Genomic DNA, 27,695 nt, shown 5'->3' on the forward strand with positions numbered 1-27,695 from the left:
CAAACTTAATATTCATCCAATTGGTTCCTTATTGTCTTACTTTTTTTTCAAATTCAGAGGCAGCTTTAAGGAAATAAAAACGCGTGTGAAGAGAAAGTCTAGATCAGATTAGGAAGTATAGAGCCATTGGAATAGAATAAAGAAAGAGCAGATTTTCTTTTGAATCAGGCCCAGAAAAGGAACATTGTGTCAGTAAGTAATAAATTGATATATTACGGCGGAGAAAGTCTGTTGCGCAGTTATATTTCCTGTCAACGTGGTACACATTAATAAAGATTTTTGTAGCCAAGTACAAGCTGTCTTTTGTTACAATGCGCAGAATGCTGCAGTCCTTTATGCGGAATCCCACGTCTCTATGGATTTACAAAAAAAAAAAAATAGATATAAATAAACATGGATTGTTTTGTTGAAAAATAAAATATCTTCAAATCATACCATGGTCTCTACAAATTACATCTTTGGTCTCTTAGCTTTGGCTCCTCTTTTGGTTCAAGCCAAACCAACCCCTACAAGCAGTGCACCTTTAGCCAAAAGATCTCCTCATGGTTGTTATGGCACTGGTCATTGGGGTTATATTAAAGACGTATTGGATGCTTGTAATAGGGCCAAATACGACTTTGACAACAACTATATCAGTAAAAGTCACAGTTCCCAAAGAACCTATGGTCCCTACAGTACTGGAAGCGGAAGAAGAGCCGTTGTGGACATTCGAGTAGAGAATAACTATGGAGCACAATACGAAAGAGTTCATGCAGATGATATTACGTTTGCCTGTCATGAAGCCACTCAGTACTGTGCTGGTAACAACAGAGATACTCAAGGTGGTTGGTCTATCCAAGGACCCTTCAAGATTTTTGTTGATGTTAATGCATGCGGTTGTTAACGAATCGTATAAACATCTTTTATTTGCTAAATAAAAAGAAGGTTTCAAAAGCAATTTTTGTTTATGATTCACCCTTGTGCTCACTACTGACAACCATGCAGATACAGTTGAGACTTCAAAATTTGGGATTGACTATAAAAGCAAAATACACATAGCATAACAATGTGAACGTATCTGATGTCATTAACAAGAAGATTCCAAAACTGTTGAGTGAGTGGCATAAGGTTATTTTCTGTTGAGCTTAGGCAAGAGTGAAATGACATGAATAGGTATTTAGAGAACAAAGGATATAAGCACGAAAACAAACGAGATAGCAGCCATTACAGCTGAAGTACATGAGTAAATTTAAATTCTCAACAAGTTTTTTTTTTTTTTTTTTTTTTTCCACACAAAGGTATTCACTGGCTCAGTAAGTCATTTTGGTTAAATTGCAGCAGAAAAAGATCTTTGTATTCATTAAACAAAAAAAGTAACATTAATCCTGTTTAGTGAGAATAACTAAAGATCATTTTGGAAGGCATTGTAGATAAAAGGCTTACTTTACATGAAATGGATATAATGAAAAGAGAGAGAGAAAAAAAAAAAGGGGGGGGGAGAAAGAAGAAGGTTAAAAAGTTTCAGTCATCACATTAAGCACGTTAGACATACTAAATCTAAGCAAGTTAAGCATCTGAGGCATGCTTATTTTAAATAATCCAAATATGCATTAGGCACATTACATATAAGGCATATCACCGTACATAGGGAGCTTTGTGCAACAGGTTGAAAACTTAAAGTTCTACCAGCTTTCTCTCTTTTATTTTTTATTTCATGTTTTTTTTTTTTGCTGTTCTGAATATCAAAGAAGGGGAGTTGTTACATTATTAATAAGTTGACATGGGAGAACGAGTTGGACTTGAACCATAAAAGCAATATTTACTAACGAGGTCCATGTAAGACGGAGAATTTAATTCCATGGAAGGAGATGAAGCAAGTGGTGAATGACAATATGAACCAGTAGGAGAAGAGTTGGCGCTTTTGCTTTGGTGATGATGATGATGATGATGATGATGATGACGCCTTGATGATATATCAATAGGAACAGTAGTACTTGTACTCGTTGTAACCATAGTAGAAGTAGGGATAGAAGATAATAAAGATTGTTTTGCTTGATGAATTGATTGTGAAAAATCGTAACGTTTCTTTAATAGTTCTTCCTTTTTCTTTTCTTCTTTTTTGTTGTTGTGTATAAATTGTATTTCGTAATTCTTGGAATCATTATTATCCCAAAACTCTTGAGAACCAACTTGATATTGAATAGCAAAATAAAGTGAATCAGAAGTGATGTCAATGTTGAATGTGAATACATCATAAATAGTATTTGATGGATAGTTGGATTGATAGATTGCTTGCACATTTTGAACTGTTTCCCAATAGTCAAATGTATAACGAACGTTCACTGTCTTTTGATAATCCAAATTACGTACCAACAGTTTACCTATCAACACATCATCTTGAACCTCAAAAGATGACTTTTCAATACGAATCACTTTGTTTCTTTTATCAATCACATCATTTAATCCACTATTTGGCCAATTTGAAAATACTAAATCCACTTGTTCTTCTTGTTCACTCTCATCATCAAAAGTAGCCCAAAAGATATTTTTCCGATAACTTATAGTGAGTGGTGTCTGTGCCTTTTTAAAATAGCAAATATCTTCTAAATTTTCTTTATCGAATTGAACTGATTTTGTTGGGCTACAAGGAGCTGATTTCGGTTTACGAATAGAAGATTTCAATAGACGTGGATGTAACAAACCGATCACTTCTTCATCTTGTGTATGACTCAAGGGATTGGATGGTTTGATATTTAAATGTGTAGTGAGTGGTAAATGAAGTGCACTCGTTACTAATTGACGTGTATAATCATTTGCTGATTCTGTCATGGATTGATAACCTAATGATAAAGAGGATGTCCTCTTGTTTATTGTCACCCGTTTCTTATTTTGCATTTTTATATAAAAAAAAAGAGAGAGAGAAAGAAAGAAAGGGGAAATGAAAGAAGAAAAGAGGGGGGGTAATTATATTTTTACTGATGATGTATAAATTAAAAAAATAATATTTGATTGGTGTCTTTCACCCTTTCATGCTTTTGTATCTTTCTGTGTTACTTGCCAACCATCACCAAATGATGTCATCTCACAATCATCTCACTTTTCATCTTCACAACAGCCGATACTCGCCTGTCTGTCATAAAGATCGCCTGTCTGTGTTCAAAAGTGGTGAGACAAGGTGAGTTCGGAAGAAGAATTTTGTTGTACCTGAACAGTACAGCCGAATGGGATGTGGGGAAGGCCATTCGTCATTTGTAGAACGAGCTGTGTTTGAAGAAGATGGAATAAAACATGAAATAATGACAAACTCGTTTTGTAATCATTTGAAGGAAATAAACTTTTTAAAAGTAAATTCCTCTTTCAACCAATGTCAATTCCCCTAAAATAAGATGTAGAAATGTATTGAGGAATGCCTTCTATTTTATTAAAAGAAAGCAAGGAAATCAATAGACTTTACATTGTTGAATAGTTCAAAAGATAATAAAGATTCTATTGAAACATAGTGTATGATTACGTCACTCTATTGAATCACAAATACTTTGTAGTTTAGAGAAAGATAAAATACCAGTGAAGTTATTATCAGTCATAGCTACGATAATCAAGGGGAAGAGACAAGGGGGGGGATGTAGATACCAGCTATGGTAATGGTTATCTTTTTCATCTGATTACCAAGAAGAGAGTTTTTTTTATTTTTATTTCCCCTTGTTTAGGGAAATTCAACACTTGTTTATCAAACTGTGAGTAACCTTGGATAACCCAAAAGAAAAGGTTGATTTTTTTTAAATCGCGAAATAATTGTACTCTTGACTGATCTGATCGCGTTAATAAATATCAGGGAACGTATAGAGTAAAAAGGAAATTAATTTATGACCTCTTCTTTTGATTCGAATAAAAGGATGTTTCCATATAAAGCAACTTATCGCGTATGAATTGCAGTGTATCTAATTTAACTTGTATTTATTTCCAACATGATGCAGACAGTCCAGTTTATATTCTATTCAAGATCATGTCTTCCCCCCCCACTTTTTTTTTCTGATAGTATTCGGATTGACGCGAGTAATGATTTGCTTATTATGTAAAGCAACTTGAGTTTATGAGACTCATGCTAGAGTATTAAGACTGAAACCTACATGTACCGACATATCATATCCTAACCTGAAATAATAAAAGGGTTCTTGACATGAATCCTTTTCTTTTCTTTTAATAACGACTTCACTTCAAAACGGACTTTATTGACAGCAATAGGAAATGATATTTTATAAAGTTTTTTTTTTTTTTTTTTTTTTTTTTTTTTTTTTTTTAAGGCTAGATTCAATAGACTATCCCAAAGAATGCTTTCAATTAAGCAATAATTATAATAATTGCGGTAATAACAAAAAAAAAAGGAAGGGGGGAAAAAAAAGGATTTGGGTAATGATTATAATTCTGCAGGGAAAATATTTCCCCGAGGAAAAACCCGTTCATTTTGGTATATTCATTCTAGATTGATGATGCTTAAAGGCAGTATTGTGTAACTCTTTTTGAATAAAGTCATTGGTGCCTTTAACGATGTGCACAAGTAGGAAGAGCATAGAAGGAGAAGATAAAGAAATAGAATTTATTGCACATAAAATAACTTGAATGATGCAGTATTCAATTCCGAATAAAATAAAAATAAAGTCATCTTTTAAGGATATGTCGTGATTGATTGACCAATTCTTTTGCTATTAGAACAAATAACCTTTTCTTCCTCTTTCTCCTTTTTTTTTTTTTTTTTTTTTTTTTGCAACGTCATTCAACTCGCAGTAAAAAGATATAAATTTGAATCTATTTCCTTCTTTTCTTCTTCTTCTTTAAATGAATAATATCGAATTAATATCTTTTGCGAAATTAGCGGAATACGATAAAGCGAGGATTGATTTACCCATTCGTAAATATGTTTTGATTGCTAATTTCTTGCGTGGTCCAAAAAGTGATTTATTAGAACAGCACTGGTTCGACACTTGTCTAAGTGAACTTGATCACGAAGAAGAAATCGACCTTCCACCATCCAAAGTACCAATAAAAGAAGAAACAAAGCATACGAATGTTCAATTACATGCTTATTATAACTTTAATCAACAAAATGGATTCTTAGTTTATACTTCAAATGTATAACAAACACTCTCCTCAATCATGTACATAGCAAACTATTTAAATATTTACATACACAAAGAGCAATATCACAAACACATACACTTTCCCCCCTTTTTTTTTATTTATTTATTTATAAAATAAAACCCAAGTACAAAATGGAAATCAAGGAGAAATGTTTGTTGATAAGACGCCTATTGTTTATATCACTTGACACATACTCATTTCGAATTCTTTCCCTTACTTTATTTTGTCGATTAGAGCAGAACGATAGATTAGATAAAGCATACTCTTTTTGAAAAATAAGCGAGCAATTAAACTATTAGATTCATCTCCTTCCTTTTCGCCCAATCCTTATTGATCGTACCATAAAGAACTTGTCTTTATTGATTTGATTTACATCTTTTTTCTTTGAAAGCATATAAAATATAACACAATTTGCTCTCCTCTCTTTTTTTATTATATAAAAAGGAAAAACAAAAAAAAGGAGGGGAAAAGAATAAAATAATAAACTGTGGTGTTGTCTTAATCTAGATCGTCATAAGCTGCTGCTGCTCGACGTCTGCGGTTTTCACTCTTTTTGCTTCTCTTTGCCTTCACATTCTTCTTTCCTGATTGAAACAGCATAGCATCACGATGATCTCTTCCAAGCACATCATAATCTTTTACTTTATAAATTCTTACAATCCAATTTTCAGATGTAAATGCTTCTTCAAGCACGTTCAATTCTGGTCCTTGACTAGGCAAAGGTTGATTACGTACACGATCAAAAGCTTGTCGTCCTCCAAAGAGTTCATGGAAGCGATAATAACTCATCTTGTACATCAGGGACTCTCGCATGGCCTTGGAGGCATGATCATCCACACGATATTCTCCTGTGGGCGTAAAATAGTTGCTTTCTTGAATCTTATCAGGCCAGATACCTTGAGAGATACGAATCATCCATAAAAACTTGTTGATGTCATCACCAGAGTAACCGAGCAAACCACCAAAGACCACAAGCACATAATCTACGTCGTGTCGCTTCATGATCTCATACGCATCAGCCTCATCGGTCGCCATCGCACGTCCAACAGTCGCGATATGTGTATTGTTCCACGTGTTGTTGTCTACAAGAGTGGTTCGATTAGAGAAACCGGCAATTTGGTACCCATAATCCCACCAGGACATGATCTTTGCATTCTCGTCCGTGTTCTTGCGTAACCAGTAATAGGCCTCGCGATAGTCGTCAATGATACGTTGTGAACCATCGGGGTTACGAGAAGCCAAGACAACCGAAGGGGATGAGTAAGCATTGGAGGTGACCCAGGTACAATGCCACACAAACATGGTAAGGAAAAAGGTAAAACAGCCAACGACAAGTAATCGAGGACCAGCGCCAAGGATACTGTGTTTTTCTTCACTGCTCTCCTTCTTTGCTTGACTTTTCTTCTTACTGCTACCTGAACTCTTTTCTTCCGATTGCTTTTCAGTCATTTGAGATGAAGGGTCCAATCGAAGATAGGTATCCAATAAGGTCGAGATCGCAATACCGCCACAAACACAGACAACTGGGGTCAGTGTGAGCATCAGACGGACCATGACACCTGCAAAGTAGGAAGCAAAGATACTGTAAACAATCACAAACACATGTTCATCACGAAGCTTTTGGAAACAGAGGTAGATGCCCACAGGGAAAACAAAAATGAGCATCTGCAAGTCAAAGAAAAACATGGGCCAGGCAGTAGGTTGATGCTCGGATACAGAGGCAATGATAGGAATGTGAATCTTGGCATACCCTGTATCCCAAAGAGAATAGAATCGACCTGTCCAGGGTGCAATGTAGCCTGTGAGTGTCAAGCCGACAAGAGCAGAAAAGCCCAAGACAAAGGTGATGGCAACAAAGGCCTTGAGGACAATTTGAAACTGCTTGGCTTGAAGATGGCTACGAAGTAAGTTGACAAAGCCCAAGATTTGGCAAAGACCAAAGACACCAAGGGCAGCCATGTGTTCAGAGGTACGGGTGGGTTGAAAGCCGACGAAAGGAATCTGCATTGACATCAAAGTACCCAAGATGTAAAAGGTAGAGTAAGACACATAAACTCGGTTAGAGAAACGTCCCATCAACATCAACACAAACGCATGGAGAGGGATAAGATTGATGATAAACACATAACCTCCCCAAGCGGCCACCATGTAAAAGTAAAAGAAGGCGGCGGCAGAGGCCCAAAGGGCAGATCCCAACTTGAGCGCCTTTATCCATAAATAAAATGTGAACATCAGCAAAAAGATTGCAATAGCTTCATTATCGTATGAACCAGCGACTGAACGTGAAATGTAGCCAGGCGCGATACCAATAAAGGCAGCTGCCAATAAACCAGCAGCACTATCCTTTAACTCACTCGTCAACAAATAAGTTGCAAGCGATGTTAATCCAGAAAACATGGGTGCTAAAAGAACGCAAATATTTCGAATGTCTACAGGGAAATGGAGAAAGTGAAGCATGTTGTGAATGATGGCAGCAGTGACCATCAAGCCTGGATAGACTGTTCCTCCAACAACGCGTCCAAGTGGATACCAGGAACGGTCATCAAACCAATTCCAAAAATCATAAAAACCATCTTTAACTAACATACGAGTGGCACGGTAATTAAACCTAGATAGAAAGGGATGATGAGTTACATTCATTGAAATCAATTCTCTTTTTTTTTTTTCCTTCTCACCATGGGTCAAATTCGTGAATAATAGATTCATAACGGACAATACTGAACAAACGTGAAGAAAAAGCAACCACGGCAATTAAGCCGAGAATAGCTCTTTTCAGTAGAATTTTTTGGCTGCTGACGTCCAGCTGTGCCATATTCAAACTAGAAAAATTATTTTGAAAAAAAAGAAGTGTGTGTGTGCTTGATTTTTTTTTTTTTTTTGTTGCCTTAAATCTTATATTATTTTAATTAATGACCTATAAAAATTGATGTTTGTTGAAACACCGAATGCTATAGCATGACGTGGACTTTAGCCAAAGGACCTAAACTATTCAAGCAAGTTTAGACTTGTACTTTATTAATGCATGTGTCTTTTCTTCATCCTTATGGCATTTCACTTGCTTATTGAATACAGTAGTAACAAACTACATATCTTGAAATTGTCCCCCAAGTCTGTTCTGCTTTAGTTTCACGACTTTTATTTGCACTTGCCAAGACAATATCCTTAGTACAACAATGATTGGAAGAACTTTAAATTCAGAACACCACTTTCCATTAAAAAAGGCCGCTTTGTTTTTGATCCCATATTCACAAAACGTTTTCTTTTCTTTGGCTGTTTATTTCAAAAATTCAACATGAGTCATATGAGTAGGACTATAGAAAATAGATAGTAAAGGTCTTTCTGCTTTCAGAAAAGCTGCATTGTAGAATAAACACTTTCGTATGCTTAATATTTAGCTTGAACTTGATTTTTGTGCTATAATGGATATTGCATTGCTATTTCATACAGTGTTCATATGATTATTATATTGAAAAACATCAATTCAAGTTCTATGAAGCCCAAATTTCTTTAATGCCTTGTAACTCATTACTTTATATTTTTATTTTTGATTGTGATAATTGTAAAATTCTTAGTATGCTGTGATTTATATCTTTTAAAAGCAATCAACAAGCTACATGCATGAAAGAGCACCATTCATTTAATGTTTTTATTTCATTAAAGATATTCTTTTGTACCAAGTGACCATGGACATTTTTCATATTAAGGACGCCTTTGATTGTCAGCGATAGGATTCAGTTTTGCTTTAAATGGTTCTAGCGGATCAAATTGAGTACAAAGTACTTGAGTATGTCTGTAATAGGAGCAGATATGTCCAGGAAACGAGGATTGATGGTTTTATTCATCTGCCTAAAAGGCAGAATCAAACATGTCATTTGGGTTTGAATACTTTCTTCTGTAAGAAAGAAAAAGAAAAGAGTTGCAAGTGATAGAGTAAGATGTACCATTCATTGTCTATCGACTTGTGGTGATTTATTTTATCAAACAAGGCATTTTACCAAGTGAATAATATGTTGTGTCCGTTAGAAGAATATAATGTACAACTATAAAAAAGGATTGATGTGATTTACACTCATGTATTGATCCATAAAGTATAATTATTCATTCTTATAAAAACTGTAAAAAAAAAGGTTCTTTTTTGCTGTAATCTGTTATATAATTGTCAGTAAATGTGCATACATATCATTTCATTTTTTTATATCAAGCTTCTACTACTTTGATCAGATGTCGAAATAGACAATTTCAGTATTAAACGTTTGTATACCCAACCTAACAAATAAAATGGAAAGAAGTTTTTGAGCTTGATTATGTATTTTTATATCAAATCTTACTAAGCACTTTGAATGCAGCAAAGTATAAAACAGTATTACAAAAAATAAGCAGCATGAACAAACTTTTTTTTACTTTCTTTTCTAATTTAAAATAAAAATGAAGTCAAACAATACTAACACTGTCAGAAAGTCGAAAGTGAGCTATTAGTAGAATAAATATATTCTATCATTGAATAAATGATAGGCTAAATATATGTATCAACAAATTGCTGATGATCTATGCATTCAAAATCAACGGTTAAGATTGTCATTCAAAAATGTTCAGGAAGATTAAAGGAGCTTACAAAAAAGAACTTGGTGCACTTAAATATCCTACTACGCCAGCAACCATTGCTTCCAACTGCAATACATTCAATACTATTTTGTGAAGCTCTCAAGAAGGTCGCTTTTTAGAATACAGAAAGATAGTATGTCAGGTAGGTATCAGCTCCTCAAAGTCAATCATGCTCACAAAAGATACATGTAGATCAAAAAGCGTCTATATTAAACCATGAATGTTATGAGCAGCGTAATAGGTCAGATAAATCTCAGTTTTGTCTCTTGGAGAATAATGAGAGCAACATATTTCTTTGTATAAAAGAGGAGATATTGCTTTCGCAACATATAGCCTTATAACCAAGTTGGTAGTTCATTCTACAAAGGCTCGGCAATACTTTACTGCTGAAAAAGTCGGTTTCGTTGTTGTTGGATATGATAATATTCTAAATTAGCCTCTTCATTTCTAGCTTCAGACAAGTATATATGATGTCTATGTCTTTGTTAAAGATGAATCATGTTACACATGAGTCTATCTATCATGGTGGAAGCAACAAACTGATTCTAACACTTTTGACATGTGACCTTTGAAAAGACCTTACCTCAATCCGATTGAGATCATTTGATGTATTCTCAGGCGACTGACGCCTCGTATAATGGATAAGATGACTACATAGGAAGGTTTAATGTGTGCATTGAACGAGAAATGTATTCATATACCCATTTAAAACCTAAAAAGATTGGTCGGCAGCATGTCAAGGAGATGCCAATCGGTTTTAAAAAGTACACAGTTATCATACCTATTATTAAAATAGACAAACTTTTCTACAACCATGCTTTTGTAACCACCAAGGTTTCACTATATTGTCTCATTCCTGATTTGTTATTAACAATTACTTGATTAGTGAGACATTGAAAACGAAGCTTCAATAACGCAGGCTGGACTTGCATTATTTTGCCTTCAGACTTTTTGACAATAGGCTACATAGGTACGATAGTGAAATGGCTAATAAGAGAGTAGAGTAAAGATACAAAAAATAACACACACATAAAATTAGTTTTAAGAAAAAATTGAAGAGCTTTTATGATACTCAAAAATGCTTATCTTTGGACACAGGACATCTATTGAACTTTGTATAATTAAATTGTTGACGACTTGATGTTAAGAAAGAGCTCCTAAATGGATATTATTCAGTATATCCTTCGGGTTGGGCCAAATAATACTTGGATGTCTGATCTAAAATGCAAAGATAGTGCAGTTAAATAAAAGTAGACTACACGATGATTACTAGTACATAGTGCAAAGAGGAACAAAGCTTGAAAGTACCTCCTTTTTTTTCCTTTTTTTCAGAAGCAAGCTTTACTTTCGTTGATAAATCAAGCAGATGACTATCTTACAAATGTTGTAATAAACAGTGGGCATAGCCATTATCAAAGAAAGACAAAAAGAAATTCCACTGCAGCGCTGATCAGCAAAAATTACTATTTTAAGCAGAAGGGTGAAGCTAGAACTAAGTCCAAGCAAGATGTTCATTTGTACTTAAACTAGCTATATTAAAAAAAAATTAAAAGAATGCCGGTATAGCTTTATGAACGTATTAAATTTACTCTAAAACTTTCTTTTTCATATTATTTTAAACTCTTTAAATTCGTAGCTATGGTTTCTTACGTTATTACTGGCACTTCTCGTGGCATCGGACTCGAATTCGTTAAACAAATTTCTGCTCGAGGAGACACTGTCTTTGCTTGTGCTCGTAATCCCGATAAATCTGAAGGTTTGCAGAAATTGGTTGATGGTAAGAAGGTGTACGGCATCAAGTTGGACACCACTAGCGAAAAGTCCATCAAGGTAATAGTTCCTACACATATATTATAATGTTCTTGCTGATTGAACATCATGGACAACAGGAAGCCGTTGAAGAGATTTCAAAGCTTGCTCCTGAAGGTGTTGATGTCTTGATTAATAATGCCGGCATTGCAGGATCATATACCGATCCTGAACAAGCGTAAGTTATAAACATTTCAATTTAACAAAGAGATATGTTTAACATTTAAACAAAGCCCCAAGAAAGAAATCCTTGAAATCTTTGAAACAAACGTATTAGCTGTCAATGAAGTTACCAATGCATTCTTGCCTTTACTTCGCAAACGTGGCCCTGACCGCGTTAAAAAGATTCTCAACATATCATCCTATTTAGGAAGCATTGAATTGGCTGACTTCCCTGCGGGCACTTCTTACAGAATCTCTAAAAGTGCTCTTAACATGCTTACCAAGTTACAATCCGTTCAACTCGCCAAAGAAAACTTTGTTGTCTATGCTTCTCATCCTGGCTTGGTCAGGACTGACATGAGCGCTAATGTTAAGGAATCCTTTGAATTTAAATTTATCAATCCAGACGAATCAATCTCAAAGCAATTGGCCAAGCTTGACAACGCTACAGCTGCTGATTCAGGCAAGCTTATTGATTACGAAGGACAGGTTTTGAAATACTAAATGCTGAATACATATTGATTAATAAATAAGCAGTTTTTTTTTTTTTTTTTTTTTTTTTTTTCTAAATTATTTTTCGATTTCTGATTTCAGATTCACCAATGTGATCAATTCGCTTTATAGTATATTTTAGAGTAATCTTTAGAGCCATAAACAAATGTGTTCACCATACCTTTTGTCTTGGCTCTGACTTTTAGGATTTTAAGCTTATTCTTATGGCTATTGGAGCTAGTATCATTTTAACTTCAAAATATGCTATTTTGTGCACAAAGCGTCTTGTCATCTTTTTGCTGCATACATACTAAACTTTCTTGGCCTTGGGCTACCTGGCGCGTTAGGTGCAGCTGGCCTCCCAATTCCTGACGCAAGCACACATCATCCTGGAGCATCGAAATCTTCTACTGATAGGCAAAAACAACCTAAACCATTTTAAGATCTCACCTGTGATGGTATTCATACCCATCCAAACTCGAATCATATTGCTTACTATTCCCATGCTACAGGCACAGCTCTGGTAACTAGTACACATTCTGTTATGGGTCTCTCAAAAGGCGATTATATCCTTGTGAGCGGTAAAGCTAAAATAGATAAAAAATGACAGTGTATATGTCAAAGGCATAGAACCTTTGGCTGGTAGCACTATTACAATTGATCAATGTATTTGAAGTCTTCAAAGGCTTACGGCTTGTAACATGCTTGAAGCATTTGAAGCTGCTACACTTCACTCTGCTCACATGTTAGGGATCAACCATCAAAAAGGCACTTTCAATGCTGATACAGATGTAAACTTTGTTTTTTCAGATGATTTAAATAGTGATACCTATGTCAAATGAGCTTTCAGAGCGGTCGAAGAAGTTCAGTTATAGCATTTTAGTGTTAATTACCTATTTATATTCTGAATTTTCTTTTATACTAAACTTAATTATTATATGCATTCTTTATATACCTCTAAGACCGCATAATTACCCGCGATAGATGAAATAAACAAAAGATTTTAATAAAATATACATAAAAAAGGGAAAGTATTCAATGAAGTTATCAAATTAGTTCATAGTAGGAAATCGTAAATAAAAGGAATTGAGATACTTTCAGTGGCATACTATTTAAAACTCTTGTATATAAATATTTTCTGTTTTTTTTTAATGTATCTGATGTGCTAATACAATTAATGAAGTCCAACAAATAAATTGCTTTTACTTTCTTGCGTTGAGTCTTGCACCTAAATTTACTTTAAACTTCCCTCTTTCATAAATGCATTTAAAGTCATCAATATAACCCACAAGTTGGACCATTATATTAAAGAACAGAAAATAGTTTGCTGAATGTGGAGTCTATACTACCTTAACATCGTTCAGCTAGAGCTTGGATCCGGCAAACAAAGAGGGATGACCAAGTGTGGACAAGCGATGAAGATTTCTCACGTTACTATTATATAAACGAAAATAGGGGAAAAGGCTTATTTAGTAATTGATTTACGATATAATACTTTTTCGTCTTATGTATAAGATAATGTAAATAAATTTGTTTTCACTGAGATTAATTAAGTATGGAAATAAAATTACATTGTTGGATATGAGTTTCAAAAGCAACAGTTCAGTTTTAAAATGAAAAATATCAATCTCAGCCTTCTTTTTTATGGGAGCATCTGGATAGAAAAATGATACAGATTATTTCAGCAGATGAGTGAGAACAGAAGTTTAGAATGCATGAGTATAATAAGAATAACTTGTAAATGAAGACTACAAGATATAAAATGTCCAAAACAAGATGATTAAGTTGGTTAACGCTCAATTGTTGTTCTCACAAAAAAGAGAGAATTGTTTATGTTTAGTAAAATATGTATTCTGTAAGTATTTAATCTTGTGGGTGTTTAAATAGTACACTTTATCCCGAAATTACTGGTATATTTTTGAGAAAAAAGTTCGTGCAAATAAAATAAAAAAAATAGTGCAAAAGTAAAAACAAATTTAGCGTAGAAGCAGGAAAACATTTTGAGCAAAAGTAGAAGAAAAGCTAGTGCAAAAGATAAAATAAGAATAATAGCAATAATGAGCACATATAACAAAAGGAAAAAAAAATTAGTAGGTAGAAAATAAACAACATATCAATATGAAACTTACCAATAGCAAGAAAAGTAAATTAAATGATAAAAGGTGCAACAACCGAATGTTAATAAAGTACCAAGTTCTTTAAGTTCAAGCTTACTAAAGTGCATCTAGGTTAACACAGCAATAACTGTGCTGGATAGTTATAGAGTTCTTGGTAAAGCTCGTCTTTCTTCATTCTCTTCAGAATTTCTTCTAATCAGTCTTCTTCTTTCAGTCCCAGCATGCTGAAGCCTCTCTGGTATATGACCATTCAAGCGAAGGTTACGAACAATATGAATCATATTTAGGCATGCTAGCAGATCCCGATTCCATAAACTTCAACGGAACTCTTCAACACCTAAAACATTTTGCACGATCGCTTTGCAATTTCGATTTGTACATCTACGAGACAAAAAAAAAAGTCAACGAACAATTTTGATAATCACAGATCAGAGTATTTGACTACCTAAGTAAACCATGGCAAATAACTTCAGGATTGTTTCATCTTTGATATGGCCGCAGATTTGGTATTCTCTTGAAGGTTGTTAGACTATGATTTTCACAAGAAGGGCAGCACTGACTTGTTCAAAACTCATTAATCAAATACACCAAGAATTCATGCTTCTTCAGCAGTCTTCTGGAGCCGACGCCTCTCACAGATTCTTGATACTGGGTATTTGGAGCAGAATAGGGTTGATAAAGCAAGAAAAAGAAGGAAATAAACGGGGGCGTATATAGTGTTGTGATTTTTTCAAGATAGTGATAACCAAATAAATCGGAAGCAATAGAACTTTTTAGATAGAAGAAAGATGTTCTTTATTAAAATATATTTATTTTAAGAGGGTTTAATCATAATTTCTTTGTCTTGAGATGCATATTAATCGGGACTTCCCAGAAGACCTATCATGTTGTGTTTCCATTGATCTAGTTTTTGTTCCTTTGTTCATAGGGATTGATACTAACAATGTTTTTGGGTTATAAGATCATTTTGATTAATTGTGTCAGCAATAACACTATGAGTAGAGAAATAAAAGTTAGACATTAAAAGGACTCAATAGAAACATATGTTAATAGATTGTTAAAATATAGAATACCTAAACAAATATTCAAGTCATCAACCCCAATCCAAAATCCAAATAGTAAAAAGCCACGATTATTCCACATCAAGACAAAGAAATGAAGATGTAACTTCTCAAGCTAGAAATAATAAATATGTGCAAAGAGTAATTATCCTTCTTCTATTAAAAAGGTCTTATTACTTGTAACTTGTTTTGGTTACCAGTTCTCTTAAAGGATTACAGTAACATTACGTGTTCTTTGTTATGGAATATACTTAAACAAAGCTAGTGGCTAAACATAATTATGAATGTATCAATAAATGAATAGAAAGAAATGAACATGAGGCGCTCTGTAGCATGATAGAAAAATGGGGGGAAGCTGTACTTTTGCAGATGTACCCAAGACAAGGATCAAAACAGTAAATATTTTGGGTGCTATCTCTCCTTATTATGTAATAAACATCAAAGAAGACCAAGGGAACTAGTCCCTTCGAAGAAGAGAAAGGTAGCAGGTGGTACTCAGGCTGTTGAAAATGCCAAAAGAGGAAATGTAACTAGATACTATAATTTCATTGCAAATACTGTTGGTATTTTGTATCAGCAAGGGTGATTGAAGAGTAGGTACATTGTTATGGACAATGCTCCTATTCACAAGAATACTGATTTTATAAAATAATTGAGCAATGCTGCTACTGTTATATTTATCTTTCGGCTTACTCCCTTGAGCTCAACCCGACTGGACAGCTTTGAACAGTTTGTAAAAGTAAGCTTAAAAGAAAAGAGCTTTTTGCAGGAAAAGTCATAGTCATTTAGAAGTGAAGATGTATACAGTAGAATTCTTTTGAGCGAACTTCAAGGATTTTGTAGAAATCAGCCGCTAGATCGCGGACTTCTTGAACAGTAAGCCAATGTAATATTGTTGATCGAGTTTTCTTCCATCCTCGTTGACTGCGAATCCTCTCCAAATGTGGTAAAAACTTCAACCTTATTTCCTTTTTCTTTATTATTATTTTTTTTATATATAAAAGGAGCATAAGGCTCAAGTTTATTAAATGACGATGAATCAAGTCACATTATTGTTTTTGGTTTTTTATATTATGCAATTTTCTCTATTATTTTTGTATAAATAGCTCTGTCTTTTATTTCAATTAAATTCAATTCACTTCTATTCAAAACCCCATTTTTACTTTGAATAGATAGTCTCTTAAAAGATAAAATCTATTTTTCTTATTTTATTATAAACGAGTCGAATTCTCTTGAAGAAAATTATCTTCATTGTATCCATTTTATATTCTTATTATATTTTTTTTACATTTTACTTTACGATACAAATCAAGTTTGATCCACTTAACAAGATCTAGTGGCCACTATATACAAGCAAGCCTATAGTTCAAATGACTTACTCTTATTGGATCTAAATTGACCTAATACTTTATCTCAATAACTTATATCAAACCTATCGAAACCCGAAAGCCTAACGAACCTTACAGTATCAAGAATTGCACCATTTTTCTTCCCCATTAAATGCAGGCAACACGCAAATTGGCAAGAAGACCAAAACTAAACGGTCTAAAGGGTTCCTCAAATATTTCTTAAGCAATCAGAGATGCTTTGAACATTCCTGATAGTGTCTTGATTGCACATTTTAAAGAATTTAGTGATGTGAAAGATGCACGTTACCAACGTTGTCAAATACATACACCCACATGATGCTGTCCTTGGAATACTTGATTTACTACAAGAAATTGATGGAAGAAAGCCTTGCTCGGGATAGTGATATTGATAAGCCATACCTCTATAGTACTATTGACTGTGGATTTATACCCACAGTAACATTGTTGAATTTAGACAAGATGTTTAAATAAAAGTTTTATATATCTGTTGTAGACACACTCCATGAGTATCCAAAAAAAAATATGTTAGTTTTAAGAAAAAATTGAAGAGCTTTTATGATACTCAAAAATGCTTATCTTTGGACACAGGACATCTATTGAACTTTGTATAATTAAATTGTTGACGACTTGATGTTAAGAAAGAGCTCCTAAATGGATATTATTCAGTATATCCTTCGGGTTGGGCCAAATAATACTTGGATGTCTGATCTAAAATGCAAAGATAGTGCAGTTAAATAAAAGTAGACTACACGATGATTACTAGTACATAGTGCAAAGAGGAACAAAGCTTGAAAGTACCTCCTTTTTTTTCCTTTTTTTCAAAAGTAAGCTTTACTTTCGTTGATAAATCAAGCAGATGACTATCTTACAAATGTTGTAATAAACAGTGGGCATAGCCATTATCAAAGAAAGAGAAAGAGAAACTCCACTGTATCGCTGATCAGCAAAAATTACTATTTTAAGCAAAAGGGTGAAGCTAGGGCTAAGTCATAGCAAGATGTTCAATTCTACTTAAACTAGCTATATTAAAAAAACCTAAAAGAATGCCTGTATAGCTTTATGAATATATAAGGATGGCTAGAGGCTTCAAAAAGCGTTTAGGAGCATTTTTGCCTTGATTACAATAAAAATATTAACAATACAACTTGGCAGTTGTTGGTTTCTTTATGAAGGTATCAATCATAGAAAAAGTTAGCTAGTACTTCGGGCCGAAAAAGATTCCGTGGCGTTAAAATACTAGAAAAGTTTTTTAAACACTTTTAGGCAAATTTATTTGAACAATAAAAAGGTTACTTCTGTATATCTTACATAATGAAATATTGCATCCTGAAATAACAACTGTACGTAAAATGCATAAATTGTATTTGAATAATGTCCTTGTTTTCTTGGCTTATAATAACTAGATAATTACCCTTGTTTCTTTTTTCATATTTGATCTTTAATTTGTAATTAAAAATTCTTATTTTGGGAAAAAATAGCATACGCGTTGCTTATTAATGCAATACGGTGTGTATGCAAAAATTGCGTTATAATCCATTTACTGCTTTCTGGACATGAGATATCAATCCGTAAAACTAGGAGCAAATCACAGCCGTACAAGTATTTGTCGTTCATCTTGTGTATCTTTGCAGTTAATCATGGAAAACCCAAGTCTATAATTAATTTTAGCTTTTACTATGAATCCTTTGCTATAGTCATTAAATGACTGAGTTTTTTTTTAAAAAAATCCCGGAAAATTCAGATCATCCAACCAGAATCACTAAATGACTTGGCTTTGAAGTGATCCATGAATTTCAATCACAAGATATACTATTTATAAAAAGGATGATTCGTAAACGATGGTTTCACTTAACATAAATTTGTATATCCGATAGTTGTTATATCTATTTAAATAAGAAAAAATTACCCTGAAACTTTCTTTTCCATATTATTTTAAACTCTTTAAATTCGTAGCTATGGTTTCTTACGTTATTACTGGCACTTCTCGTGGCATTGGACTCGAATTCGTTAAACAAATTTCTGCTCGAGGAGACACTGTCTTTGCTTGTGCTCGTAATCCCGATAAATCTGAAGGTTTGCAGAAATTGGTTGATGGTAAGAAGGTGTACGGCATCAAGTTGGACACCACTAGCGAAAAGTCCATCAAGGTAATAGTTCCTACACATATATTATAATGTTCTTGCTGATTGAACATCATGGACAACAGGAAGCCGTTGAAGAGATTTCAAAGCTTGCTCCTGAAGGTGTTGATGTCTTGATTAATAATGCCGGCATTGCAGGATCATATACCGATCCTGAACAAGCGTAAGTTATAAACATTTTCAATTTAACAAAGAGATATGTTTAACATTTAAACAAAGCCCCAAGAAAGAAATCCTTGAAATCTTTGAAACAAACGTATTAGCTGTCAATGAAGTTACCAATGCATTCTTGCCTTTACTTCGCAAACGTGGCCCTGACCGCGTTAAAAAGATTCTCAACATATCATCCTATTTAGGAAGCATTGAATTGGCTGACTTCCCTGCGGGCACTTCTTACAGAATCTCTAAAAGTGCTCTTAACATGCTTACCAAGTTACAATCCGTTCAACTCGCCAAAGAAAACTTTGTTGTCTATGCTTCTCATCCTGGCTTGGTCAGGACTGACATGAGCGCTAATGTTAAGGAATCCTTTGAATTTAAATTTATCAATCCAGACGAATCAATCTCAAAGCAATTGGCCAAGCTTGACAACGCTACAGCTGCTGATTCAGGCAAGCTTATTGATTACGAAGGACAGGTTTTGAAATACTAAATGCTGAATACATATTGATTAATAAATAAGCAGTTTTTTTTTTTTTTTTTTTTTTTTTTTTCTAAATTATTTTTCGATTTCTGATTTCAGATTCACCAATGTGATCAATTCGCTTTATAGTATATTTTAGAGTAATCTTTAGAGCCATAAACAAATGTGTTCACCATACCTTTTGTCTTGGCTCTGACTTTTAGGATTTTAAGCTTATTCTTATGGCTATTGGAGCTAGTATCATTTTAACTTCAAAATATGCTATTTTGTGCACAAAGCGTCTTGTCATCTTTTTGCTGCATACATACTAAACTTTCTTGGCCTTGGGCTACCTGGCGCGTTAGGTGCAGCTGGCCTCCCAATTCCTGACGCAAGCACACATCATCCTGGAGCATCGAAATCTTCTACTGATAGGCAAAAACAACCTAAACCATTTTAAGATCTCACCTGTGATGGTATTCATACCCATCCAAACTCGAATCATATTGCTTACTATTCCCATGCTACAGGCACAGCTCTGGTAACTAGTACACATTCTGTTATGGGTCTCTCAAAAGGCGATTATATCCTTGTGAGCGGTAAAGCTAAAATAGATAAAAAATGACAGTGTATATGTCAAAGGCATAGAACCTTTGGCTGGTAGCACTATTACAATTGATCAATGTATTTGAAGTCTTCAAAGGCTTACGGCTTGTAACATGCTTGAAGCATTTGAAGCTGCTACACTTCACTCTGCTCATATGTTAGGGATCAACCATCAAAAAGGCACTTTCAATGCTGATACAGATGTAAACTTTGTTTTTTCAGATGACTTAAATAGTGATACCTATGTCAAATGAGCTTTCAGAGCGGTCGAAGAAGTTCAGTTATAGCATTTTAGTGTTAATTACCTATTTATATTCTGAATTTTCTTTTATACTAAACTTAATTATTATATGCATTCTTTATATACCTCTAAGACCGCATAATTACCTGCGATAGATGAAATAAACAAAAGCTTTTAATAAAATATACATAAAAAAGGGAAAGTAGAAAATAAATAATATATCAATATGAAACTTACCAATAACAAGAAAAGTAGAAGTAAAGATGCATACAGCAGAATTCTTTTGAGCGACCTTCAAGGATTTTGTAGAAATCAGCCGCTAGGTCGAGGACTTCTTGGACAGTAAGTCAATGTGCAATTCATGCACCAATAAATTTATGAATTTTAAAATGAAATTTGTTTCTGGGTTTGAATCAATTTCTATCTTTAAACCACGTGAATTTTTTTTTCTAGATGTATGAATAATTTGTGAAAAGAATGCATAACGTTTCTGGATTATTTATTACTGACATTAGTCATGTTGACCAAACTCTTTAATGCGCGATTGTTTGTAGCTTGGCGCTTGTTACATAGTATTTATTTTCCCTTTATCGTTCTGCTAATGCATTAGAAATCAGAAAAAAAGATTTTTATTTTGTGTCAAAAAATTATAGTGCAGCAGTCCAATCCCACTTTTCCCAATATTTCAGAAATTCCTGTTGTCGATAGTGATTTTCACTTTGATGATAATATTTTGGTCGACGCCATAATTCAGGACCAATATCCATCATACCAGCGATTGTTTCTTTACCAAACCAATATGGAAAATTATTAGAGTCTTCAATGACATGGCCGTAGCCTTTATCTAATCCAAACCAAACGTGAAAATAAGGTAAGTTTTTAACCATCGAATGGCGAAAGCCACGATCAGATGTGTCAATGAGCTTTTTGTGCTGAGACCATTCTTCCTCAGAAGACACGATGGCTTCTCTAAAATAAGCTGGAGCATCTTCATATATACCATATGGTACAGGTATTGCCTCAATGATTGTATGTCTGTGTGATCTGAGGTTAACTACTGTTTCTATGAATATTGTTCCTTTGTCTTGTTCATGAAACATTTTCATCAAACACTTTTGAAAGTTCTAAGCACATGTTCATTTAGTCTATTCATCTATTTTAAACACAAAAACAGATAAACTTACTCTTATCTCAGTCCACACATCGTCATCGCATTCTAATGTACTAGTGACATGTTGGAGAGGTACAATCATGCAATGTCCTTCTGTGAGCTCGTGAACATTTGACAAAGCAAGGTAGCAGGTTGTAGCAAGTGACACCATGGCAAGTTGAGGAGGTTTACCATCATGATAACAAAACCTACAACGCTCCAACGCATCTTGTGTACGTTTATAATCTAATTGAAAATTGTTAAGTTAAATCTCTAGCAGTTACATGAATAATATTTGCAAATAAGCGCTTACCGGTCACTGCTCTTTTCATTTTCTGCTCTTCTGTTTGACCTTTCTTTGATGCTATAATATCTGCTTTTTCATCCATGTAATCTAAGCTATTCTACTCAGATCTTTAAGCAAACACTCTAAACCTGAACTTTTATATGTATTACCTCGAATGTAGTATCAGATACAATACGATTAGCAAATTCCATATCCATGTCAAAACCTCTACCACCGCCTCTTTCTTGTCTGACCATCTCGGCTATTGACAATGATTCATCAGCCGTTCCATACTTTATGCGCTCGCCTGTGATTTTATCATGAGTTCCTTCGTATTTCTTCTTTCCCTTTAATTCTTCCGGCTTTTGACTCTTCTGGTTTAATGCGTAATCATATAATCGACCTTGATTATCAAATGCAGGAACTACCTCAACGCCTCTAGATGCTTTCTGTGCCTGTTCAAATCTTTCAAGTTCATTGTTATATTCCTTTTCTAACGCTTCGACATCACCCATACCCATTATTCGTGCCTTTACTAATTTAGCATTTAGTTTATTAAGCTGGTCTCGGGTGAGTGCTGGTACAACAGGTGTCTGTTGGACGGTTGGTACTGTATACATTGCAGGAGTATTAGCTATTACTTGAGTAGGAGTTGGTTGCGCTTCTTGCTTTTGTCGAGAATGTTGTACTTCGGGTGAAGGTGAACGTGCCCTTTTAGGAGGTTCGGGACGTTTGAATGTTTTCTGATATGAATCATTATTCGTGAACATATATCTGCGGCCACTTTCACTATCGTCTTTTCGTCTTTCGTTTTTGTCATTTCTCTTGCCAGAATCGTATCTATCTCTACGACGATCATCATGACCTTTCCTGCCACTTTTTCTATCGTCACTAGCTCTATGTCCCTTTCTGCTATCCAAATATTCTCTTTCATCTAATGCTTCCTGAAATTTTTCTGCAGACTTTAAAAAATAAAATGAGTCAATATATATAGACGAATATTTTTAGTAACTTACGCCGTATTTCTCAATCCCTACTTCCCATAAAGGTTTGCCTTCATCTTCAGCTTGCTCTTTTGTGCGTTTCAGCTTCATCATTCTCCAGTTAGAACCAGCGTCACCAAATTTTATAGAAGACTTTTGTTGCGGATATTCTTCAAATTTAAGGCCTTTTACCAAGTGTTGGTTGAGTTCGCGTGAACTGATTTTCGGCTAGAAGAAGAATAACCTTGTAAATATACTGAATGCAGAATATGTTTTCTTTTTCTTTTTTTTTTCTTTTACTTGATCAGGGTCTGGTTTTTGCTTGTCCTCCTCTTTTTGTCTGGCTACACCCATTGAACTAAAATCAAATCCGCTATCAAGCATCCAACCATGTCTAGCATTCTCTTCTTTTGGTTGTGTTGTATCTTCATTCAAAGCTTCTTGGCTTCTTGCACTAATTCCTTCTTGCTGATTTTTTAAATATTCAGCTGGAGTCATCTCCGTGCTACCTGGCGCCTCAACCCAAAGTGAAGGATCTGAATAATCGATCTCTACTTCCTTCTCATCTTCTCTTCTTTTACTACTCTTTTTGTGCTTTTTATGTTCTTTGTGACTTTCTCTATGCTCTTTTCGAGAGGATTTTTTAGAATCTTTTTTATGTTTATGATCTCCCATTTGCTTTTGTTTAACGAGAAAGAAAGAAAAAAAATCTAGTAAACGGAGTATTTCTTTTTTTTTTTTTTTTTTCAACTTTGTTAAAAAAAAACTTTAATTAGTATAGATGCCTCGACACTCTAAAAATAATACAGCTTCAAGCGTATTTACATACCATGAAGCACATAAACTTGATTATGGTACAAAAAGAGTAAGTGATAGTTATTTTTTCTAAAAAAGGATTTTACTCATGTTTATATACAGCAACGTTTAGGTAGAGACTCATTTAGAAATTATAATGCCTGCTTTCTTTGTCTTCAAACAGCAAGGGATCCTGTATGTTGTGCCGAGGGACACATCGCCTGTAGAGAATGCATGTATGAAAACATCTTACAACAGAGAGAAGCAATCAAGTTGGAACAGCAACAAACTGAACAAAAATTACAAGAATTAAACAATAAAAAAGAAATGGAGGAGGAGGAAGCTAGACGCGCATTGTTGAATGAGTTCGACAAGACACAGAATAGTATGCTTGGAAATAGACATCGTACCAATTCCAAAAATGAACAAGATGTTGACAAACCAAATTCAGATAAACCTGAACACGACTCTATTAATAGTAACAACAGCAGTGGAAAGAAGCGTAAGTTTGAATTTACGGAAGAAGACATAAGATCAGTGGCCGAAAAGGATATGGAGCGAACTTCTCTGCAGTTGAAAGTAGAAAAGGAGGAGGCTGCTAAACCAAAAATCGCGTCATTCTGGGTGGTAATGCTTGAAGTTAGAGTGTATTTTGTACTTTCTAAATGGACTTATTTTTTTTATTTTTGTAGCCATCCTTAACACCTGCTGCTGATAATTCTCTCTTAAAACCTGTAAAAACTCAAGTTTTATGCCATGCTATAGAAAAGGCGCATTCTTTAAGGTATAGAAACTGAAATGCTTATTGTATATCAACTCATTATTTGTTTAGTATGAAATCATTGATTGATGTCAAATTTCAAAATGAAGGAAATGATAAAGGCAAAAACGTTTGCCCCGCCTGTCTGAAGTCACTTACCAATACCTCAAAGCTATCCAGTGTGTATACTTTATATTTTTTTATATTTGTTTCTAATGCATTCTACTTAGTAATGCGCACATGTGGCCATGTTATCTGCAATACTTGTGTGGATATGTTTGTAAAAAAATCAAAAAAGTGTTATGTGTGTGAAAAGAAAGTCAAATCCAAAGACATCGTGGACATGACTCCTGAAGGTACAGGGTTTGCTAGTTCAAGTACAAAGGCCGTTGCCGAAAAATACACTTTGGCATTTCAATAAACAAAAGTTAGAGAGAGAAAATAAAATGTACTTTTTTAATCAGAATACAAGAGAAAACTTTTTCATAATATTTTAAAAAGCAAAAAAAAGGAATAATTAATAATAAGTATCTCTAATATCTTCGTCACCAGTGATATCACCGTACTCAAACATGCCGAGTCTTTGTCGGATTGCTTTCTCTTGAGCTTCTTGAAGGGATTTGATAATAGTTTCATTTCCATGAGCATAGCGCACTTTAGGTGTAACATAAGCTTGACCATCCTGTACCATATCCAGGTTGACGCTAACCTCTGCACTAGTGGATTTATGGAAATCATAGAGTGTAAGGCACAGCACGTTTCCTTCACGGGCATCAACATTAGCCACCAACTGCTTGTTAGCAGTAAAGTCACCAAATCGGTCTACAGCTTCAAGACCATAATCTTGATCTCTTTCAGGGCTCTTTACAAATGATAAGACGGCTTCATAGGCTTGAGCTTTCAGTGTCTTAAATTGATCGGCTAAGGCACGAACACGAGCAGATGATAATGTTTCAGAGTTACCATAATCAATATAGTGAACCTCGATACCTTCATGAGAGATACGGCGCACCTTTGCTCTGTACCAACTGTTATCCTCAGTAAATTTGGCAGCGACTGTATCTCCAACACGGGGCTTGAAAGTAGGATCAGCAGGACGATGGGAGTAGTATTCGCCAAGTTCCTTCATTAATGCCTCGAGCTTTGGAATTTCATCTGTAATCTTTTGGACATAAAAGTGTGAGCCGCTCAATATTTCAGAAACAACGACATCAATATATTCACGATTAGGACCAGCATTTGTAGTCACATTTGTCTGTTCAATCTCTTCTCTCTCACTGTCAGCCCACAGACCCTTCTTTTCATTCTTAGCATCGCGCTCAGCACCATAGAGCTGATTAACATAATGAGATTCATCGGCAGAATATTCGTGAATTGTAGCTAATCCACGCTCGAGCAATGAAACAGACAAGTTTTCACCTTGAACGAATAAGGAACCAACAAAGCTTCCGACTTTATCTACATTTTCTACTTCAATTTCAACATCATGTTGAAGACACTTTTGAGAAACGTATTCCAAAGCTTCTTGACCATAGGGTTCAGATTTGTCGTTAGGTGCACGGCCTACACGAGGAGCACGAACACCAGAGAGTACGAATGAGATTCGACAGTTTTCCTTGGGAATCCAAATAAACAGACGAGATCCATTGGCCACAAACTCAACTACAGCGTGGAGCTTACCACTTCGTTTTAAGAAGGTAAAAAACTGGCGAGCTTTGGCAGCATTTTCGGAAGCATCTACAATTCTAACTACAGGAGGATCTTTGGGACTGTGGACTCCTTTTTGCTGCTCTTCAGCCTTCTTTTCGGCTATCAAGAGTTGATCATAACAACGAGCGCGATTATCGTCATCTTTTTTGTGACGAATGACAGTAGCAAGACCGCGAAGAACAAGCTGCTCAGCAACATTTTGGCTTCCTTGAGTGATAGTAGCACAGTCCTTTGCTTCAAATCCATCTTGAGCTGGTTTATGATAATCAATAACAACATGGACTTGTTTACCAATCAACTTTTTTCTCAAAAATTCTCTTGCCTCAAATTGGTATCCGATTTCTTTCAAATCCTTACTCTTTGCAGTTGGAGCAGAAGATCCAGCACCGCGAGGAGCTTGCTTGATGCTTGCTAATTGTAGCTTCTTCTCGATGCCTCCATTCTTAGTCTTTTACAAGGACTGTGTCACCTGTAAGGATACGTACCACAGAGGCATCAAATTCATTTGATTCGGTAGCAGCCTTTGCAACAAAATTGCGCCAGATACGCAACTTTCTTTTCTTTGGCCATTTTTTCTGCATTTCTTAAGGGAGTAGGGCCTGAAGTTGCCAAGGTGATGCTCCAATCGATACATTTAGCGTAACCCTGAGAGAGCAAAAGTTCAGCAATATTACCAGCAGGGTGTTGAATTGATCCCACAAAGTTTTGTCCCTGAGAAAGACCTTCCAAGATGACTTTAACTCCACGTTGAAGCAAACGTGCTTCAACGAAATACTTGGCTTCTTCACCAAATGGCTCTGACGTGGCTGTATCTTCTGCATTATCACGTTTACAAGCTGATGCTTTAATTCCAGATAAGCTTAAAGTAACAATTTGTTGAGAGTTGTCTGGTAAAAGCAGTAAGACTCGGAAGGTTGACCCATCGCGAACTTGCTCTATGATGGCTACAAAAATAAAATCATGATTAATGACACATATACCTTTCATTATAAGCATATTACCATCCAAGGGCTTTCCTTTGTACTTGTTCAAAAATGTATGAGGATCACGATCAAAAGTGAATGCCACCTCACGAACTCCCTGTTATATGTAGCACAATGAATTTATTTTATTCTAAAAACATATTCAGCTATGTCTTACCTTCTCAACATCATTCCACATACCGACTTTGGCAACCTGTGCCTCATTTTGTAATTGCTCCAATCTTTCAAGAATTTCTTCCTGATTTTCAGTCATATTTTTGCCTCCCTCACGTACTTTTAGCCAACCAGCTTTTACGGCCAACTCTTGAACATTGTCACCGTTAGCTAAATAGATACTACCATATTCGCGTTGTGTTGTCGGAACAGTATATTCAGGAACGAATGAAACCTCTTTGCCTACAAGTAACTTTCGAAGAAACTCACGTGAACCAAAGCCAAAAGGCTAAAATTAGGGCTTTTAGTTCGGATTTTTAGCAACTGAAAGTGCTTTATTATACCTCATCTGATCGTGTTGTGTTGCCTAATCTTGGTGCTTGAACATTGGACAAGGCCAAAAGCCTTTCAGGAGGAGGACCATTAGGTCGAGGGTTACCTTTTAATATAACAGTATCACCTGATAATACGTTTTTTACTACGGCTTTGTTTACCATCTTGGAGTAATTTAATAAAAAAAAAAAGAAAAGCTATGAA

General features: G+C 34.9%; 9 protein-coding genes across 9 annotated transcripts; 5 read left to right on the top strand and 4 right to left on the bottom strand.

Moving 5' to 3' along the window:
* Positions 1-436: 436 nt before the first annotated feature.
* Positions 437-883, top strand: RO3G_05206 (uncharacterized protein; the record flags this gene model as incomplete). Its single annotated transcript, XM_067659796.1, has 1 exon — positions 437-883. The coding sequence occupies one exon, from the start codon at positions 437-439 to the stop codon at positions 881-883; it is 447 nt and encodes a 148-aa protein (XP_067515897.1).
* An 863-nt stretch (positions 884-1,746) lies between these two features.
* On the bottom strand, positions 1,747-2,874 carry RO3G_05207 (uncharacterized protein; the record flags this gene model as incomplete). Its single annotated transcript, XM_067659797.1, has 1 exon — positions 1,747-2,874. The coding sequence occupies one exon, from the start codon at positions 2,872-2,874 to the stop codon at positions 1,747-1,749; it is 1,128 nt and encodes a 375-aa protein (XP_067515898.1).
* Positions 2,875-5,613: 2,739 nt separating this feature from the next.
* On the bottom strand, positions 5,614-7,927 carry RO3G_05208 (uncharacterized protein; the record flags this gene model as incomplete). The annotated part of the gene is made up of 2 exons (XM_067659798.1): positions 5,614-7,723; positions 7,791-7,927. 2 exons carry the CDS (start codon positions 7,925-7,927, stop codon positions 5,614-5,616), a joined length of 2,247 nt encoding a protein of 748 aa, XP_067515899.1.
* Positions 7,928-11,355: 3,428 nt separating this feature from the next.
* Positions 11,356-12,192, top strand: RO3G_05209 (uncharacterized protein; the record flags this gene model as incomplete). Its single annotated transcript, XM_067659799.1, has 3 exons — positions 11,356-11,547; positions 11,607-11,704; positions 11,760-12,192. 3 exons carry the CDS (start codon positions 11,356-11,358, stop codon positions 12,190-12,192), a joined length of 723 nt encoding a protein of 240 aa, XP_067515900.1.
* A 4,848-nt stretch (positions 12,193-17,040) lies between these two features.
* On the top strand, positions 17,041-17,257 carry RO3G_05210 (uncharacterized protein; the record flags this gene model as incomplete). The annotated part of the gene is made up of 2 exons (XM_067659800.1): positions 17,041-17,163; positions 17,222-17,257. The coding sequence occupies 2 exons, from the start codon at positions 17,041-17,043 to the stop codon at positions 17,255-17,257; spliced, it is 159 nt and encodes a 52-aa protein (XP_067515901.1).
* Positions 17,258-18,683: 1,426 nt separating this feature from the next.
* On the top strand, positions 18,684-19,521 carry RO3G_05211 (uncharacterized protein; the record flags this gene model as incomplete). The annotated part of the gene is made up of 3 exons (XM_067659801.1): positions 18,684-18,875; positions 18,935-19,032; positions 19,089-19,521. 3 exons carry the CDS (start codon positions 18,684-18,686, stop codon positions 19,519-19,521), a joined length of 723 nt encoding a protein of 240 aa, XP_067515902.1.
* A 1,464-nt stretch (positions 19,522-20,985) lies between these two features.
* On the bottom strand, positions 20,986-23,432 carry RO3G_05212 (uncharacterized protein; the record flags this gene model as incomplete). The annotated part of the gene is made up of 6 exons (XM_067659802.1): positions 20,986-21,462; positions 21,523-21,734; positions 21,802-21,892; positions 21,945-22,736; positions 22,791-22,985; positions 23,058-23,432. The coding sequence occupies 6 exons, from the start codon at positions 23,430-23,432 to the stop codon at positions 20,986-20,988; spliced, it is 2,142 nt and encodes a 713-aa protein (XP_067515903.1).
* A 447-nt stretch (positions 23,433-23,879) lies between these two features.
* On the top strand, positions 23,880-24,267 carry RO3G_05213 (uncharacterized protein; the record flags this gene model as incomplete). The annotated part of the gene is made up of 2 exons (XM_067659803.1): positions 23,880-24,054; positions 24,245-24,267. 2 exons carry the CDS (start codon positions 23,880-23,882, stop codon positions 24,265-24,267), a joined length of 198 nt encoding a protein of 65 aa, XP_067515904.1.
* A 562-nt stretch (positions 24,268-24,829) lies between these two features.
* On the bottom strand, positions 24,830-27,655 carry RO3G_05214 (uncharacterized protein; the record flags this gene model as incomplete). The annotated part of the gene is made up of 5 exons (XM_067659804.1): positions 24,830-26,470; positions 26,575-26,966; positions 27,024-27,102; positions 27,163-27,447; positions 27,503-27,655. 5 exons carry the CDS (start codon positions 27,653-27,655, stop codon positions 24,830-24,832), a joined length of 2,550 nt encoding a protein of 849 aa, XP_067515905.1.
* Between the last annotated feature and the right edge of the window lie 40 nt (positions 27,656-27,695).

Source organism: Rhizopus delemar, genomic scaffold (genome assembly GCF_000149305.1).
Source record: "Rhizopus delemar RA 99-880 supercont3.3 genomic scaffold, whole genome shotgun sequence".
Classification (NCBI taxonomy): Eukaryota; Fungi; Mucoromycota; class Mucoromycetes; order Mucorales; family Rhizopodaceae; genus Rhizopus; species Rhizopus delemar.